The sequence below is a fragment of the Colletotrichum navitas genome, assembly GCF_030913465.1.
Source record: "Colletotrichum navitas strain CBS 125086 chromosome Unknown LY79scaffold_56, whole genome shotgun sequence".
NCBI lineage: Eukaryota > Fungi > Ascomycota > Sordariomycetes > Glomerellales > Glomerellaceae > Colletotrichum > Colletotrichum navitas.
The window spans coordinates 46,130-60,568 of record NW_026850602.1 but is presented as its reverse complement, the minus strand read 5'-3'; the positions used below and the strand labels follow the sequence as shown (position 1 = coordinate 60,568).

General features: G+C 54.2%; 7 protein-coding genes across 7 annotated transcripts; 3 read left to right on the top strand and 4 right to left on the bottom strand.

Moving 5' to 3' along the window:
• The first annotated feature begins 88 nt into the window (after window positions 1-88).
• On the top strand, window positions 89-2,080 carry LY79DRAFT_561833 (SNARE domain-containing protein). Its single transcript, XM_060558429.1, has 7 exons — window positions 89-742; window positions 807-1,081; window positions 1,147-1,380; window positions 1,441-1,546; window positions 1,611-1,660; window positions 1,743-1,774; window positions 1,833-2,080. Exons 1-7 carry the CDS (start codon window positions 505-507, stop codon window positions 1,855-1,857), a joined length of 960 nt encoding a protein of 319 aa, XP_060411347.1. The 5' UTR covers window positions 89-504; the 3' UTR covers window positions 1,858-2,080.
• A 669-nt stretch (window positions 2,081-2,749) lies between these two features.
• Window positions 2,750-4,334, top strand: LY79DRAFT_308938 (aldo/keto reductase). Its single transcript, XM_060552323.1, has 3 exons — window positions 2,750-2,936; window positions 2,996-3,270; window positions 3,343-4,334. The coding sequence occupies exons 1-3, from the start codon at window positions 2,879-2,881 to the stop codon at window positions 3,946-3,948; spliced, it is 939 nt and encodes a 312-aa protein (XP_060411346.1). The 5' UTR covers window positions 2,750-2,878; the 3' UTR covers window positions 3,949-4,334.
• On the bottom strand, window positions 4,283-5,598 carry LY79DRAFT_671878 (alcohol dehydrogenase GroES-like domain-containing protein; the record flags this gene model as incomplete). The annotated part of the gene is made up of 4 exons (XM_060563983.1): window positions 4,283-4,585; window positions 4,642-5,047; window positions 5,115-5,485; window positions 5,542-5,598. The coding sequence occupies 4 exons, from the start codon at window positions 5,596-5,598 to the stop codon at window positions 4,283-4,285; spliced, it is 1,137 nt and encodes a 378-aa protein (XP_060411345.1).
• Window positions 5,599-7,093: 1,495 nt separating this feature from the next.
• Window positions 7,094-7,955, top strand: LY79DRAFT_581895 (2-deoxy-D-gluconate 3-dehydrogenase; the record flags this gene model as incomplete). The annotated part of the gene is made up of 2 exons (XM_060560218.1): window positions 7,094-7,429; window positions 7,509-7,955. 2 exons carry the CDS (start codon window positions 7,094-7,096, stop codon window positions 7,953-7,955), a joined length of 783 nt encoding a protein of 260 aa, XP_060411344.1.
• A 216-nt stretch (window positions 7,956-8,171) lies between these two features.
• Window positions 8,172-9,633, bottom strand: LY79DRAFT_521044 (Alpha/Beta hydrolase protein; the record flags this gene model as incomplete). Its single annotated transcript, XM_060555303.1, has 5 exons — window positions 8,172-8,336; window positions 8,388-8,520; window positions 8,570-9,318; window positions 9,370-9,444; window positions 9,505-9,633. 5 exons carry the CDS (start codon window positions 9,631-9,633, stop codon window positions 8,172-8,174), a joined length of 1,251 nt encoding a protein of 416 aa, XP_060411343.1.
• Window positions 9,634-9,644: 11 nt separating this feature from the next.
• Window positions 9,645-9,968, bottom strand: LY79DRAFT_521082 (uncharacterized protein; the record flags this gene model as incomplete). The annotated part of the gene is made up of 2 exons (XM_060555308.1): window positions 9,645-9,774; window positions 9,910-9,968. 2 exons carry the CDS (start codon window positions 9,966-9,968, stop codon window positions 9,645-9,647), a joined length of 189 nt encoding a protein of 62 aa, XP_060411342.1.
• Window positions 9,969-11,342: 1,374 nt separating this feature from the next.
• LY79DRAFT_671875 (acetyltransferase) lies at window positions 11,343-11,968 on the bottom strand (the record flags this gene model as incomplete). Its single annotated transcript, XM_060563982.1, has 2 exons — window positions 11,343-11,586; window positions 11,688-11,968. 2 exons carry the CDS (start codon window positions 11,966-11,968, stop codon window positions 11,343-11,345), a joined length of 525 nt encoding a protein of 174 aa, XP_060411341.1.
• Window positions 11,969-14,439: the final 2,471 nt, after the last annotated feature.

Below are 14,439 nucleotides of genomic sequence, written 5' to 3'. Positions count from 1 at the left end.
TACTTAGCAGCACCAGCCACATGTCCAAAGGTCTGCAATTAATTAGTAGGCGACGGTGGATTGGATCGGACACCCTGGCCCCGTCATCCCGACAGAAGAACACTGGGCTGAATGCTCTGGACCTACCTGGATCTCTCGACAACGACACTCATTTGCCTTGTCGAGGGACGTTGCTAGGAAAGACTCCCTGTATTCTACAAACTACAGGCACCTCGACATCTCCATATCGCCTTTAGACCTCGTTGTATCGTCAGACTTCCACGACTGCGCGCATTGTACAATAACCTTCTGTTCTTAACCGCAACCTGCTCGCGCCCTATTGAACGCGTCGTCGACTTGATACAGTTAATTCCCCATCCCTTTACCATCCATCTCTGCGATTGAGCTATTGCTACAACAATTCTTTCGCAAGTACAAAGCCCCTCGACAAACAAATCCAACGCGCTGGCCGCCTCCCCTCGAGATCCCGTTCTCACTCGAGCCGCTGCATAACCGATTTTCATAATGGCGGTTGCATCGATACAGGACCGAACTGCCGAGTTCAAATCGGTCCTCGCGCAAGCACAACGTCGCCAGGCCTCGACTAAGGTCGGCGCTCAACGGCGGTCTCTCCTTACCGACTCTCAGAAGGCCGCCGCCGATGGCGAATCCCGACCGCGGCGCTCTGACTTTGCGCGCCAGGCGGCGCAGATTGGAAGAGGAATTTCGGCCACGATGAGCAAGCTCGAGAAGCTGGCAACACGTATGCGTTCAGAGACTTCAACTCAACAACAAATACGGCACCGGTACTGACGGTCTTTTAACAGTGGCAAGACGCAGAACTTTATTCGACGACCGGCCGGTCGAGATCAATGAGCTCACGTACATTATCAAGCAAGACCTGAGTGCTCTTAATCAACAAATCGGAAATCTACAAGTTTTGACGAAGCAGCAGCATCCGAAGGCTGATCAAGAGGGAGAGCACAACAAAAACGTTGTCTTCATGCTCCAGGGCAAGCTGACGGACGTCTCGGCTAACTTTAAGGATGTCTTGGAGGAGCGAACCAAGAACATCCAGGCCTCGAGGTCGAGGACAGACAACGTGAGCTCCCACCCTGACTCTTGCCGCGGCAAAAGAAGTATATGTACTGATGCGAAGCTTCGCAGTTCATCTCCAGTGTCTCTCAACACACACAACCGCCATTGCAGCAATCGGCATCGCCCTTGTACGGAACTCCGCACAGAGGAACGCCATCACCGGGCGCTGACCTTCTCTCGTTGAATCCTCCAGGGGATCAGCAACTTCTACTCATGGAAGAGGCGCAACCACAAAACACGTATATTCAAGAGAGAGGCGCGGCGATTGAAAGCATCGAATCAACAATTGCCGAGCTGGGATCTGTAAGTTTTAGCGTGTAATTGTCTCCGTCTCGAGCAAGCTGGACTCATAGACGCACGCAGATCTTCGGACAATTGGCGACCATGGTGTCAGAGCAGAGTGAGATGATCCAGCGAATTGACGCAAACACGGAGGATGTCGTCGACAACGTGCAAGGGGCGCAGAGAGGTAGGTTTCTCAGGCCTGGGCGAAGAATATATCAATGATATTGTGTCTGACCGTTTGGTTGCAGAGTTGCTCAAGTACTGGGGGCGTGTCTCGAGCAACAGATGGCTCATCGCCGTAAGTTGCCACACGCGACGTCGCGCGCCTGCGGGCGGTGGTGATCTATTCAGTGGTCTACATTTACTGACAGGTTGAGCAGAAAATGTTCGGTGTACTTATGATCTTCTTTCTGTATGTTACCCGTTGGCCTCGCCCCCAGATCAAGGTCCCTTATTGACTCGTTGCACAGGCTTTGGGTCCTTATCGCAGGTTAAGATTAGACGAGCATTGGCGTGGGTATAATCATGAGAATGATGAGCGGTGGATTGGGGAATCGAGACCAAGACGGACACTGGTGTTGGTTTGTGTAATACCAGTACTGTTCCGCTGTACCATGATATTGATGCTGGGACGCGAGCGTGACACAGCGATAAAGCTTCTCTCTTGCATATACTTAGATCTATTAATCATCAAAGAGGTTAACTTTGGCTCAAGCCCTGGCGCTGGCGCCGCTACAGAGTGTTGTAATTGCCTGTGGTTCGGGTCCAATTGTGGGTGATGCTAACGGGAAGAAAGGAGGGGGGGGATGTGACGTGATATTGCAGTTCCATTCAATCCTGAACTGTTCACAGCTCAAGGGCCCCTCTCCCAGGACTCAAGGCCTCTCCACCGTCATGACTCGGCCCAACAATTTCCGAGAGCGGTTCCGGTGACTAGAGAATTATCCATGAATGGAGCAGGTTGACAGTCTGCCCCACCGAAGAGGGGCGTATCCTCTTTTTCTCCATACGCTACACTACGCTATTTCAGCGCGTCAAAATGGCAACCTGGGGATATCCACACAAAGGGGCATGGAAGCTGAGGTCGAAGACAAGCCTACTTAGCATCTGCTATGAATTGTATCTATTGAGACTATCAAGGGCTTGCCACATAGTGGTCAGCCTGGCATCTAAAAAGACATTGAGGATGGTGACGGTTGAAGAAGACGGGAAGGTCTCAGCGAGAGGGACGGGGTTCTCAACCCAGCTCTTGATCTAATTAATGCATTAACCCCGATGGCCTTGCCCGATTGCTTTCTGGCCTTGCTTCTTTATTTTTTATCTGTCGGTAGTATATATCCCGACATCCCACACCCTCTTTGTATCTTGCTCAGAGAGACGTTACCCTTCGCTCCCCCTCTTGCATTGGCTTCTTGTTTTCAAACTGCCTACTTCTTCCTCCTCTTCAGAACATTCAGAACAAGACTCAAATTACCCCGCCCCCGCTTCCGGCCCCGTACATTGCAACGTGCTCAAGATGGCGTCTCAAACCTTCAAGCTGAACTCGGGATACGAGATCCCCGCCGTTGCTCTTGGTATGCTTCTCTGCCTCCTCACACACATAAGGTATCTCATTGACTCCTGTCCCTCATAGGCACATGGCAGTCCGCCCCCGGCGAAGTCCAGAACGCCGTCTCCTACGCCCTAAAGATCGGCTACAAGGCCATTGACGGCGCCTACTGCTATGCCAATGAGGATGAAGTCGGCGAAGGTCTCAAGCAAGCCTTTGCCGACGGCGTCAAGCGCGAGGACATCTTCGTCGTCACCAAGCTCTGGGCCACCTACACGATTGGCGATGACAGGGTCAAGGAGGGCCTGGAGAAGAGCTTGAAGAGCCTGGGCCTCGACTACATTGACCTTTTCCTTGTTGTACGTTCCCTCTGCCTCAGCCGCCGACTCACATGACGGATCATGACCGGATATGAGCTCACAATCAAACAGCACTGGCCCATTGCCATGAACCCCAACGGCAACCACGACAGATTTCCCACCAAGCCCGACGGCTCCCGCGACATCATCCGGAGCCACTCGCATGTTGACATCTGGAAGTCGGTCGAGAAACTCCTCGATACGGGCAAGGTCCGCTCCATCGGCGTCTGCAACTACAGCGTGAGGTACCTCGAGGAGCTCCTCCCCCAGGCCAAGGTCGTCCCTGCCGTCAACCAGATCGAGAACCACCCCAGTCTGCCCCAGCAAGAGATTGTCGACTTCTGCAAAGACAAGGGCATTCACATCATGGCGTATAGCCCCCTCGGATCGACCGGCGGCCCCCTCCTAACCGCCGACCCTGTCGTCAAGATCGCCGAGAAGCGCGGTGTCACCGCCTCCACCGTCCTACTGAGCTACCACGTCGCCCGCGGCAGCACCGTCATCGCAAAGTCTGTCACTCCGGCCCGCATCAAGGCCAACCTCGAGATTGTCGAGCTCGATGAGGAGGACCTGAAGGAGCTCCGCGCCTACTCGGACGATCTGACCGCCAAGAAAGAGCTCAAGCGCTACGTTTATCCCGCGTTTGGTGTCGACTTTGGCTTCCCCGATAAGTCTTAGACGTATTGATGTTCTTTCCCAACACATAGAGTGAATGAGTAAAACCGATTGCCTTTTTCTTTGTACAATGCGATGGTGAATTTGAGTTGCGAATCAACACTAAATATACTCAATACGCACCGATCCTGATAGGCGGACATAAGCCGTCCAAATCAGCCAATCCCGCAAATTCAAAATACCAATTAATGCACAAGGGCAAGAATAAGTCAACTATCAGATTGGGCGAGACAATCAGAAACTACACCAATTATGTTGTATCTTTTCGGCCTTTCTCTATTCCCGTATTTTTGTTTGTTTGTTCATTTTAACTGTATAACCAGTATACGTCTCCTCCTCAACTTGACGTATCTACTAGAACCTTCAGCACCAGGTTGCCATTTTCATCCTTCACCTTGGCGGCCATGTCGAAAGCGTCCTTGATTGCGTTCAGCCCCTTGTAGCGGTGTGTAAACAGCTTTTCCAATGCCGGCAAGCCCTTGGGCTTGGTCGCAATCAAGTCGATCGCCTTGGGGTACGTGTTGGCGTAGCGGAAGACGCCGATGAAGTCGACCTCGCGCAATGCCGCGGCTGAAATGGGCAGCGTCTGGATAGGCGTGCCCATGCCGATAATGAGGATCTTTCCTCCCGGACGAGTGGACTGACACCCAGTCAGTACGATGCATGTTCAGAAACGTCACCGGGGCTGCGACTTACAAAAATGGCCGTCTGCATACAGGTCTCAACGCCAGTACACTCGTACGTTGCATTCAATTCGCCAACCTCTTCGCCGCCAATCTTGGCCTGCTTGACCAGTTCGGCCACATCCTTGGCGTAAGATAGCTTGTCCTCAATCGTCTGCGGGCGCAGCGCCGGCACGACGACGCCAGCATCGGCGAAGCCGTTGTCGAGCGCGAACTGAACGCGGTCCGCCTGGATGTCGGCTATGACGACGCGCTGCTGGTCAGCCTTGCTCACAGCGGCACACAGCAAGCCCACGGCGCCGGCGCCGAAGACGAGCACGGTCGAGCCGCTGGGTAGGCTTGCGCGGTCACGGGCGTGCATGGCGACGGAGAGGGGCTCGACGAGGGCGCCAAACTCGAGAGAAACGGACTCCGGGAGCCTGTACAATCGCTGTCAGTGTACGCGCGCCTTCGAGCACATGCGGGAACCATTCCCCGGGGCCTTACTTGTGGCACCACTTGGCCGGGTGGTTGACCAGCTCCTGAAGAGTTCCTTGGGCATGTGGAAAAGCCTTTGCAGAGCTGCGGAACTTCATGCCCTTGCAAATGTTATACCGCCCCACGGCGCAAAGGTCACAGGCCTCGCATGGCTGACCGACCTCAAGTGCGACACGGTCGCCCGCGGCGAGGTTGGAGACGTCAGAGGCGACGGCAGTGACGACGCCGCTGGACTCGTGGCCGAGGGTGAGCGGCTCCCTTACGAGGATGTCGCCGTTGCGAAAGTGGCTGAAGTAGTGCAGGTCGGAGCCGCAGAGCCCAGTGGCCTTAACAGCGATCTGGACTTCGCCCGGCGCAAGCGCAGGGAGTTCTCTTTGTTCCTGGGCCAGTTAGGTACTTGAAGAAAGGTTAAGCTGTCCAATGAGAGTTGGCTGACGATTTTGAGGTCCTTGGCGCCGTGAAGGACGGCAGTCTGAACTTGAATGCTTGACATGATGATTGCGCTTGTATACGGTTCTTGGGTTGGCAGAGCGCTCTGAAGAGTCGAGCACAGTGCAGAGACAATTCAAGGAGACAGAAACAGAGAGAGGGAGGGGCCGCAATGTCGTCGCGTAAGATGTGTGTGAGTGTGGGAGTGGTCCAGCGATGACGGGGAACGTGAGAAGGGGGCTGCTTGAGCGGTTGATAACATCCTTGCCCCGATTCCGAACGCCGAGGGGGGAGATACACGCACTTGGAGGCAGATGCCGAGCTAGGTATGTACTACGTATGGCTACGTACACAAGGATCCGATATCGACCGTTCGGACAAGGAGAGGATCGAGACCAGGACCAGGGCCAGGGCCAGACAGTACTGGGCTGGGACTTGAACTCACATCGGCGGAGAACATGGTGCCAAGCGGCAATGCGAGTTGACGATGGAGGAGGGACGTGTACGAACGAGTACGTCAAAGATGCCCGGCATCGTCCGGGGAACCAAGCAAAGCAAGCTTGCCGAGGCGGTATTCGGCATTCTGTCCGGCGTTCGAGACGCAGCGGGCTACGAGGGGGTCGCTGTCATCGTGAAGGGATTAAAGGGGCCAAGGAGGGGGAGGGGTAACTCGGCAGTAAAACTACCTAATCTACCTACCTGACTCACCTAAGCAGGTACTTACCGCGGTACGGTATGGAGTGAGAAATCTCTGTTCTTCATCGTGACTGACCGTCCTCTGACCCTCTTCATTTTTCGAGCTCTGAGATGCGGGGAGCGGGGAGAAGGCCATCCAATCCTACCTCCTTGCCGTCCCCCACCAATGTTGCCGCGGGGTGGGGGGCGGGGTACCGGGTCCTACCTACCTAGTCAAATAGGTACCTACTGTCTTCTCCCCTCAACTGAGTTCTAACCTAATCCCCGACGCCGAACTCTCGCCGTCTTCTTGACGCCTCCCGCGTTCTCCGATTTCGATTTCAGTGCGCATCCTGAGTGACTAGGACTGAAAGCAAGAAGAGCAGCGGCGTCAGATTCTGGTTGTTGGGGATGCACTGAACCCCTGCAGCTGAGGGGTAAAGTAGAACTTTGGTACATACCTAGGTACCTACTTAGGTACGAAGTAGTGGTGATGAGAGTGGTAGATGAAGGTAGCGAGTACGGAGTATCCGTAGGTAGGTAGTACCCCGCACCCCTCTTTCCACAGCTTGGATCGTGAGACTCCCTATCAATTGCACCGCGTGTTTTCCAGGCTCTAATCCCCTTCAGTCTCGTGGATGAGGTACGCCTTAGATCAAACCATTAACTCAAACGCGATGGATTATCTTGCGAAGCCATTGGTTTATCGGCTTGCGAAGAGAGTGCTTCTGCCCGGAATGGCCCAGCAAACCAAGTACAGCTCATCAACGCTCGGTGGGGAGGGGGAGGTTATTTGCCATATATTACCCCCACCCTCCTCACACCCGTCCGTCCCTCGACTGTGTCACGTAATTCCCTCCTGCAAATAAACACCTCATACCAAGATGGCTTCGCACTTCTTCTCCCTCGAGGGCCAGACCGCTCTCGTCACCGGTGGCACGCGCGGAATCGGCGCCGCCGTGGCAGTGGGCCTCGCTGAGGCCGGCGCCGATATCCTCCTCGTACAGCGCGACGAATCGAGCACCTCGACCAAGGAGGCCGTCGAAAAGCTCGGCCGCAAGGCCCAAATATACACGGCCGACCTTGGCTCTCAGGAGAGCGTGGCAGCTCTTGTTCCCAAGGTCCTCAAGGATGGTCACCAGATCCGCATCCTCGTCAACTGCGCCGGCATCCAGAAGCGTCACCCATGCGAGAAGTTCCCCGATGACGACTTTAATGCTGTAAGCCTGCGATGATACTACGAGATCCCAGAAACCGAATCATCGATGCTAATACACTACCTTTTCCTCCCCCAAAAAGGTCATCCAGGTTAACCTTAACTCCGTCTTCACCCTCACACGTGATGTTGGCGCGCACATGCTCAATCTTGAGCCGCACCCCATCACCGGCCGCAAGGGCAGCATCATCAACTACGCCTCGCTGCTGACCTTTCAGGGCGGATTTACGGTTCCGGCCTATGCCGCCTCCAAGGGAGCTGTCGGCCAGCTAACCAAGAGCTTCGCCAACGAGTGGACCTCCAAGGGCATCACCGTCAATGCTATCGCGCCTGGTTATATCGAGACCGAAATGAACACGGCGCTGCTCAACGACAAGGAACGCCTCGCGAGCATCAGTGCCCGCATCCCCGCCGGCCGCTGGGGCACACCCGAAGATTTCAAGGGTACTTCGGTTTACCTGGCCAGCAAGGCCAGCGGCTACGTGAGTGGGCATGTCTTGGTCGTTGACGGTGGGTGGATGGGCCGGTAGATAGTTAGTACCGCAACATTGCCATGTAGACAAGAACTTACAACAACAAAAACAACAAAAACAACGATAACGCCCCCAAAAATGAACAAACAAAGACGGGAAATCTAAGAATATCAGTTCATTTCGCGCCCAGCCTTGTTCTGGCTCTTGGTTGGGGGAGAAAAAAAAAAGAGTACATTGCATTCTATTGCTACTAGCACTACACGTAGAGCAGCCTCAAACGCTGCTTGCCATGACGCTCTCCATCCAAGGATAGACTGATGCGTTTGCCATCGGGTATCCCATATGCAACGCCCCCGAAAAGAACCTTGCCTCCTTGGGCGTGCCGTGCTCGAACAACATCATTGAATCCTCGATGGGCATCAAACCGTCCAAAGTGCCCTAAGACGCAGTCAGTTATTGGCGGCCATGCAGGTAGATACTCATACTCACGTTGATCAGCAATAGGCGGGTAGAAGGTTTGTCGATGATGCCAGCTTCAAGCAGAGAGAACTTTTTTTGTACCCCAGCCTTGTAGTCATCCACCGACTTGTAACCATGCTTCATGGCCATGGCAGGTGTCAGACTAGCGCAAGTCAGCCGAAGTGCGAGAATCAGAATTGAGCACAACTCACAGGAACGGGTATTCGTGGCCATCGGCCTTCTCGAGCCATTCGGGATCGAAGAAGTAGTGGCACCCGGCTCCCTGCGCAATCGATCCAGCCAAGCGGTCCTTGTGCGTGTGCGCAATGCGGATGGCGTAGTACCCGCCCGAGCTGAGACCCCATACTAGGACTTTGTCCGTATTGAACCGGCCGTCGGCGGCGATCCAATCGAGCACACTGCTCCACAACCTATCTGGGCTTTCCGGGTCGGCCGAGGACGCAGGGCAGTCTGCGGTCCCGGGGATCTCGACAATTACGCTTCCCCATCCGCGCGCCAGAAACTCATCGGAGCGGACAGTGTTGTCAGGGCGGTACCCATCGAGGCCCGTCATCAGGATGACAACAGGGCAAGGGTTGCTCCTGGACGCTGCGTGAGGAACCCTCACGTAGGCGGGGATAGACTGTCTATCTCCACCTTTGGCATGGGTATGCTGAATATCCACGTCATTAATGGGGCAGTCCCAGGAATGAGCTGCCCTCAGGTAGACTTCTTTTTGAGCCTCCCATGCCTTCCACTTGACCGGGCAGTTAACCTCGGGGTAAGCCGTGATATAGGGAAACCGGGCAATGCGGTAAACAGTACACGCTCGTAGGTACAAATCGCTCGCCTGCTTCTTGTTACCGGCAGAGGCGGCTTGGTCGCCTTTGGCAGTCAGCGATTCGGCGATGGGGAAAAAGGCCTCGGTGTAGGCGGGGGATGTTCCGTCATTAATATTGTTCTGGGCCGACGTTAGGCCTCTTTTTATGATAGCGAACCCAAGTCTGCTCACCTTGATCAGATGCTCGAAAATGGGCTCAAAGTCCTCGTACTGGCCGTCATGAAAAGGGTAGACGCTTTTGGTGCACTTTTTGGGTCAGGTCAGAAAACAGCGTATCAAGCTTCCCATCATCATGAGGACACGCACAGGAAATTTCCACTTCGTCTCCCAGAGAGCCTTGATGCCTTGGTGATGGGGCATAGTCCTCTCGAAGGCTTCGGCGCCCATCACCCACTGCCGCTTGCCATCCTGCTCGGTGTGCTTGTGCGGCGACATCATGAAGTCGGTTAGGAAATGACGCGGACGGTTTTCTGCTTCGTGAAAAGCGGTAATCGGCCCTTGGCGACGTGAATTGGCTTCACCTTGCTGAAGCTGCGACGGCGTACAACCTCTCGGGTAGGGGATCTGCTGAGAACCCTGGGAGAGACCGAGTGAGCACGACTGTGACTAGTAGACTAACGTCACACTAAGAGAATTAAGGCCGATGTAGCTGGCACGGTTCGTCCGATTGCGGTCTACAGTAACGATAACGCCGAGGGGACTTAGACTTACTCTAACTGAAGTGAAGCAATTCGCACGCGAACGATGGCAGAATGCAGGTCCTCGATCATGATGGAGGTTGAAAACAAACGGCACCAGAGCTAGTTTATATATTAAGGGACGCTTGCGATCTGCAGACGCCAATGCTGACACCCAATGATGAGACGCGCTCGGAGTTTTAGGGGATGGACTTGATATAAGTTGGCAGTGGCTTACTCGGACTTTTGCTGTTGGGGATATCCGTTGTCCGATCGCGAGACGCGATGCTACTGCACTACAAAGCAATGGATACTGGAGGGGTGGATGTGGAGGCTGGTCGCCTTATAAACTACGACGGCGCCATGATCAAGTCTCGTGGGCCATTTGTAACGAGCTGCGCTATGGCCAAGCATGTGAATATCCGTGTGAGGTGCCCAAGTCCTGCTCTGGCCCTTCACCCAAGCTGCTCGCCCTACTTGCGACATGTCAGGTTGGTCATGGATGGGGGGGGGCCTCCGAGAAGGAGCGAGGCTGGCCCCCGACGGCGTAGCTTTACGATGGCGACGGAGGGCGGCCGGACCCGTCAGCTCTATTAACGATCCGGATCCGGTTCTGCGACCTTTCTTCCTTTGTTTCCCACCGTATGTATGGTGATGCCACTGAGCGTTGTAACAACAGCAGAGGCAGCCAAAACAAGGAGTGCGCTGCTTTAGCAAACACCGTAGCAACGGTCAAATGGAAAATAGGTTCTTTAGAGAAAGTGATCCGATTCATGGCATGTGAAACGGACAGTACGCGACTCAACCTTGGATGGTCCGCCGGGGTGCGACGGCAAGAATAAGAAAAACCCCTTTCCCTGTCATAACTCACAAGCTCTGTCGGGAGGGGAACAAGCCCTCCCCTTGGTGGCGCACCGAGAAGGGTCTAGTATGTAAGTCACGGGTGCCAGCCACTCGGATACGGATGAGAGTCAGCAGCGATCTGACCGTGGTCAGAGATGATGGAGCCGTGCAGTGTGGCCAGCTGTCGCAGCCGCGCCTTTGAGTGCTGGTCCGACAATGTAACATTGAATGAGTGATTCAAATCATGGAAGCGACCAAGGTGCATGATGAGATGTTTGAACGGACATGCAAAAAACGGGATCGAGGTCGGGACAAGCTGGCGCGGACCAGAGTGCCACATTTCGGAGTCGACCAAACAAGACATTCGAAGAGGGACTTGATGTCTTTCTATTCTTTGATTTATCCGGTCTTGTTTATTCATGATTTGCGAGCTCGGAGCTCGTCTGATCTAGGATGCTGGCCTTGAGCTTCCGGTCTGTGGCATCGCCAGCTTCAGCCTACCATTGTAACCCGGGTCTGTCTCGTACAAAACCGAGCGAAGTTGAGCCCGAAGCTAACGTGGTGACGCGGCACGGAACGAGATGACAGGCGTGTTGGGAGGAAGGGAGGGAATTGGTGGATTGGCTACTGGGCCTTACTCTTGTCTCCCTCGTAATAATGGGCCATCTCCAGACCGGCTCGCCTGAAGCCGCATTTGACGTAGAAGCCCTCGTTGGCTTCGCTGCAGTCCAGGATGCTCTTGTAGCAGCCGACCTTCTCGGCGATGAAATCGAGGGCCTGGATAATGCGCAGACCGAGTTTCTTGCCCTGCTGATCCTTTGCTACGGCGATATCCTCGATGTGCCCAACGAGACCAAGGCTATGAATGCTGCACGGAAGACGGGCGGTCAGCAAGCCTTCTAAGCATAGAATGTGGCGGCTACGCGACGGTAGACAGCATTGTTATCGCCCTCCCCAATTGCGACTTACAACTTCCGCTCGACTATTAAGGCACCAGTCCCAACGACGGCTTTTCTACTCGTGTCCTCAACGACGAGAATGTAGTACCCATCGCTCTTGGACAGCCAAGCGTAACGCTCTGCGAACTGGGACTCGCTGATCTCACCAACGGTGGTCAGGACACGAAGGCAGTCTAGAAAACCAGTGTTATAGTCAGACTGGCGAAGGGCGCGGACGATGTAGCCCTTGGGGAGAGCAGAGGCGACCGTTGGAGACACGAGGTCGTCGGAGAAGAGACCACTTTCGGCCATTGCTGTCGGTTGTGACTGCGATGAGTTGTTGAGGGGCCTCTGACAGAGATTCTACCAGTGCCGAGGGAGTGACTGAGACGGCTTCAACGGCGGGGGAGAGGACGGATCGACTTCGCGCTACACAATGGTATGTGCAACTGGGAGTTGCGGCACTGCGCTGAATTGGTCAGTGATGCTTTCGTTGGGGGTGAATCCGGAAGCCTGAGTTGAAGGCGTTGAGTTCAAAAGCAAGACAGTGGAGCGGTGAAGAAGAAAGCGGGGATGGGAGAGGAGAAAAGAGAGACAGCGAGGGCGAGCAGACGAGAATGTGGTTGTCGGCGTGCGATGTTTGCTAGAGAAGAAAGTTGCACCTGTTCTCTCTCCGTCGTGTCGGACTGTACAGCGGCTCACCAGGGCGCGAATAACAATACCATCCATAAAGCAGGTCCATCGCAATCGCAAGGCAGCCTCAAGGGGGGGAGGGGCCTGTGTGGGTTTTCGTGGTAGGGGGAACACAACCCTTGTAAAGGTACGAAGTGTACCTATTTCAAGCCCACTTACAGCCCCTCGCCGTCACCAAGGACATCTCAATGGCTGCCATCTCCCGTTGAAATCTGTAGGACTGCCCGCAAGCTTCAGCGAAACGAAGCGTGGACGCTCTGAAAGCGGCCAGCATGACAGTGCGTGCGACCTGAGGAGAGCTGTGGTCAGCCTCGCCTTCACTAGGTATCTACCCACATAGCAGTGCCTACCTACAGCAGGGCACAGTTGTCCTCTTCAGGAACAAGACAGAGACTGCCGGGGAAAGGGGGAAGGAATATACTGCTTAGCCCTGGCATGTCATGCAAACATGACGTCTCATTGGTACTTGGGGCAGAGCTGGCGGGGGTTCCGAGGTCCCTTTCCATCCACACGGGATGATCTGACGGTCTATTGCTTGCTTATAGCTATTCATAGTACGGCAGACTTGAGCTTACGACCGAAGGAACGCGGTATGCGGAATGGAGCTCGGCAGCTAATACGAGCAAATGCGGAACATCAAACACTCTCTTTGGCAAGATTCCGTCGATCCCGACATCTAGCCCCGCTAATTGGCAGGTCTCATTGAAAAAGATAGAGAAAGAAAGGAAGAAGGGTAAAAAGAGATGAAGAAGAAAAAGAAAAGAAAAGAAAGAAAGAATGGAACACTGAGTCGCTCGAAAGTGATATCAAGGTGGCGGTCGAGTCTCGATGATCGATTCGTTGCCCTGCGAGCTGGCTATGATGTGGAGTTTGCAAGTGTGCGAGCAGTGATGAAGAGTGTGAGTGGATGCGGTCATGGGGTCACTTTCTGACGCAGTAGACCTGAGGAGAATATGGTACTGTGGGAAGCACATGAAGATTGGAACGGATGGAGGAATGTTAGGCTGTTTAATGTCACGGGTCTACCTGATCCTGTAATTACCCTCCTACCTGGGTATGGTGAGATGTCACCTGGACATGGAGCAGGACTAACGTTTGATAAGAGGGCTCTTGCAAAGAAACAAAACAAATATGGACAGCAACCCAGCACGTCAGCATATCTGATAAGGCAGGAACGGCAGGCAGGCAAGAAAGCGCGATGATGGATCCAGGCGAAAGCCAATCGCGATCGAGCCTCTCTTTTTTTGTCCGGCGCATGTGCCCAGAACCAAGTACCAAGGTAGGTAAGTAGGTAATTAACCATGGTACCTAGCGACTCTCCCTCTATCTTTGCTTGGAATGCCGCAGTTTCAGCTTGTGTTCTAGTGCGTGGTGCCCCTCCTAAAAACAGACCAAATAGCCGGATCCTTCCCCAAGCCACAATGACTATGGCGATGAGGAACGGACCAACACGGCACACCCCCCTCCGCTAGTCGTCTTCGGCTGGCTGTCAATTGCCGGCCTGGTCTCGCTAAGCATGCGTGTGCACCTGTACCTGCTGATGGTAAATCTCAGCTCGTGGTTGCAGCCTTCGTAATTGTCATTCCTGTGCCTCCCACCCTCTCTCTCTCTCTCTCTTATGTCCGGTTGGTTGACTGGAGACGACCTGGGAATGTACCAAGGTATGTTTTCCTTTGTTACAATACCGCTAGTGGCAGTAGTATCAGTAGTCGAACAAGAAGAAGAAGAAAAATAAAAGAAGATAAACCAAGTCTTCAACGGTTGTCACAAACAAAGTCCCCCTCGCGCCATAGCATTATTGCGGTATATTTAGGCGGTATATTTAGCCTGGGAACTAGAGAGAGGGGGATGAGAGGCAGATAGACGCTCATGCACACAGGTCGAAGCACAAACAAACTTGCTTGGTTCTACCGCCCACAATCAGACACCACCAGCGCTACCGTCGCCGTAGCTGCTTAGCACCGGCTGCTAGTCCAGTCCAGTGTCTTGACTCTTCTCAGGTCGGCCAAATCCATCTCCATCCTCCCTCCCACAGCTACCACGTAGCGTCATACCCGAGCCTTACCACACAGGGGAACCCAGCTTTCGCT

Bases quoted from the DNA above. Each gene is read 5' to 3' on its own strand.
- LY79DRAFT_561833 (XM_060558429.1), top strand. From the start codon at position 505: ATGGCGGTTGCATCGATACAGGACCGAACTGCCGAGTTCAAATCGGTC. The intron at 1,082-1,146 runs GTGAGCTCCCAC...GAAGCTTCGCAG, and splicing joins CGAGGTCGAGGACAGACAAC to TTCATCTCCAGTGTCTCTCA. The intron at 1,547-1,610 runs GTAGGTTTCTCA...GTTTGGTTGCAG, and splicing joins CGTGCAAGGGGCGCAGAGAG to AGTTGCTCAAGTACTGGGGG.
- LY79DRAFT_308938 (XM_060552323.1), top strand. From the start codon at position 2,879: ATGGCGTCTCAAACCTTCAAGCTGAACTCGGGATACGAGATCCCCGCC. The intron at 2,937-2,995 runs GTATGCTTCTCT...TGTCCCTCATAG, and splicing joins GATCCCCGCCGTTGCTCTTG to GCACATGGCAGTCCGCCCCC. The intron at 3,271-3,342 runs GTACGTTCCCTC...ACAATCAAACAG, and splicing joins ACATTGACCTTTTCCTTGTT to CACTGGCCCATTGCCATGAA.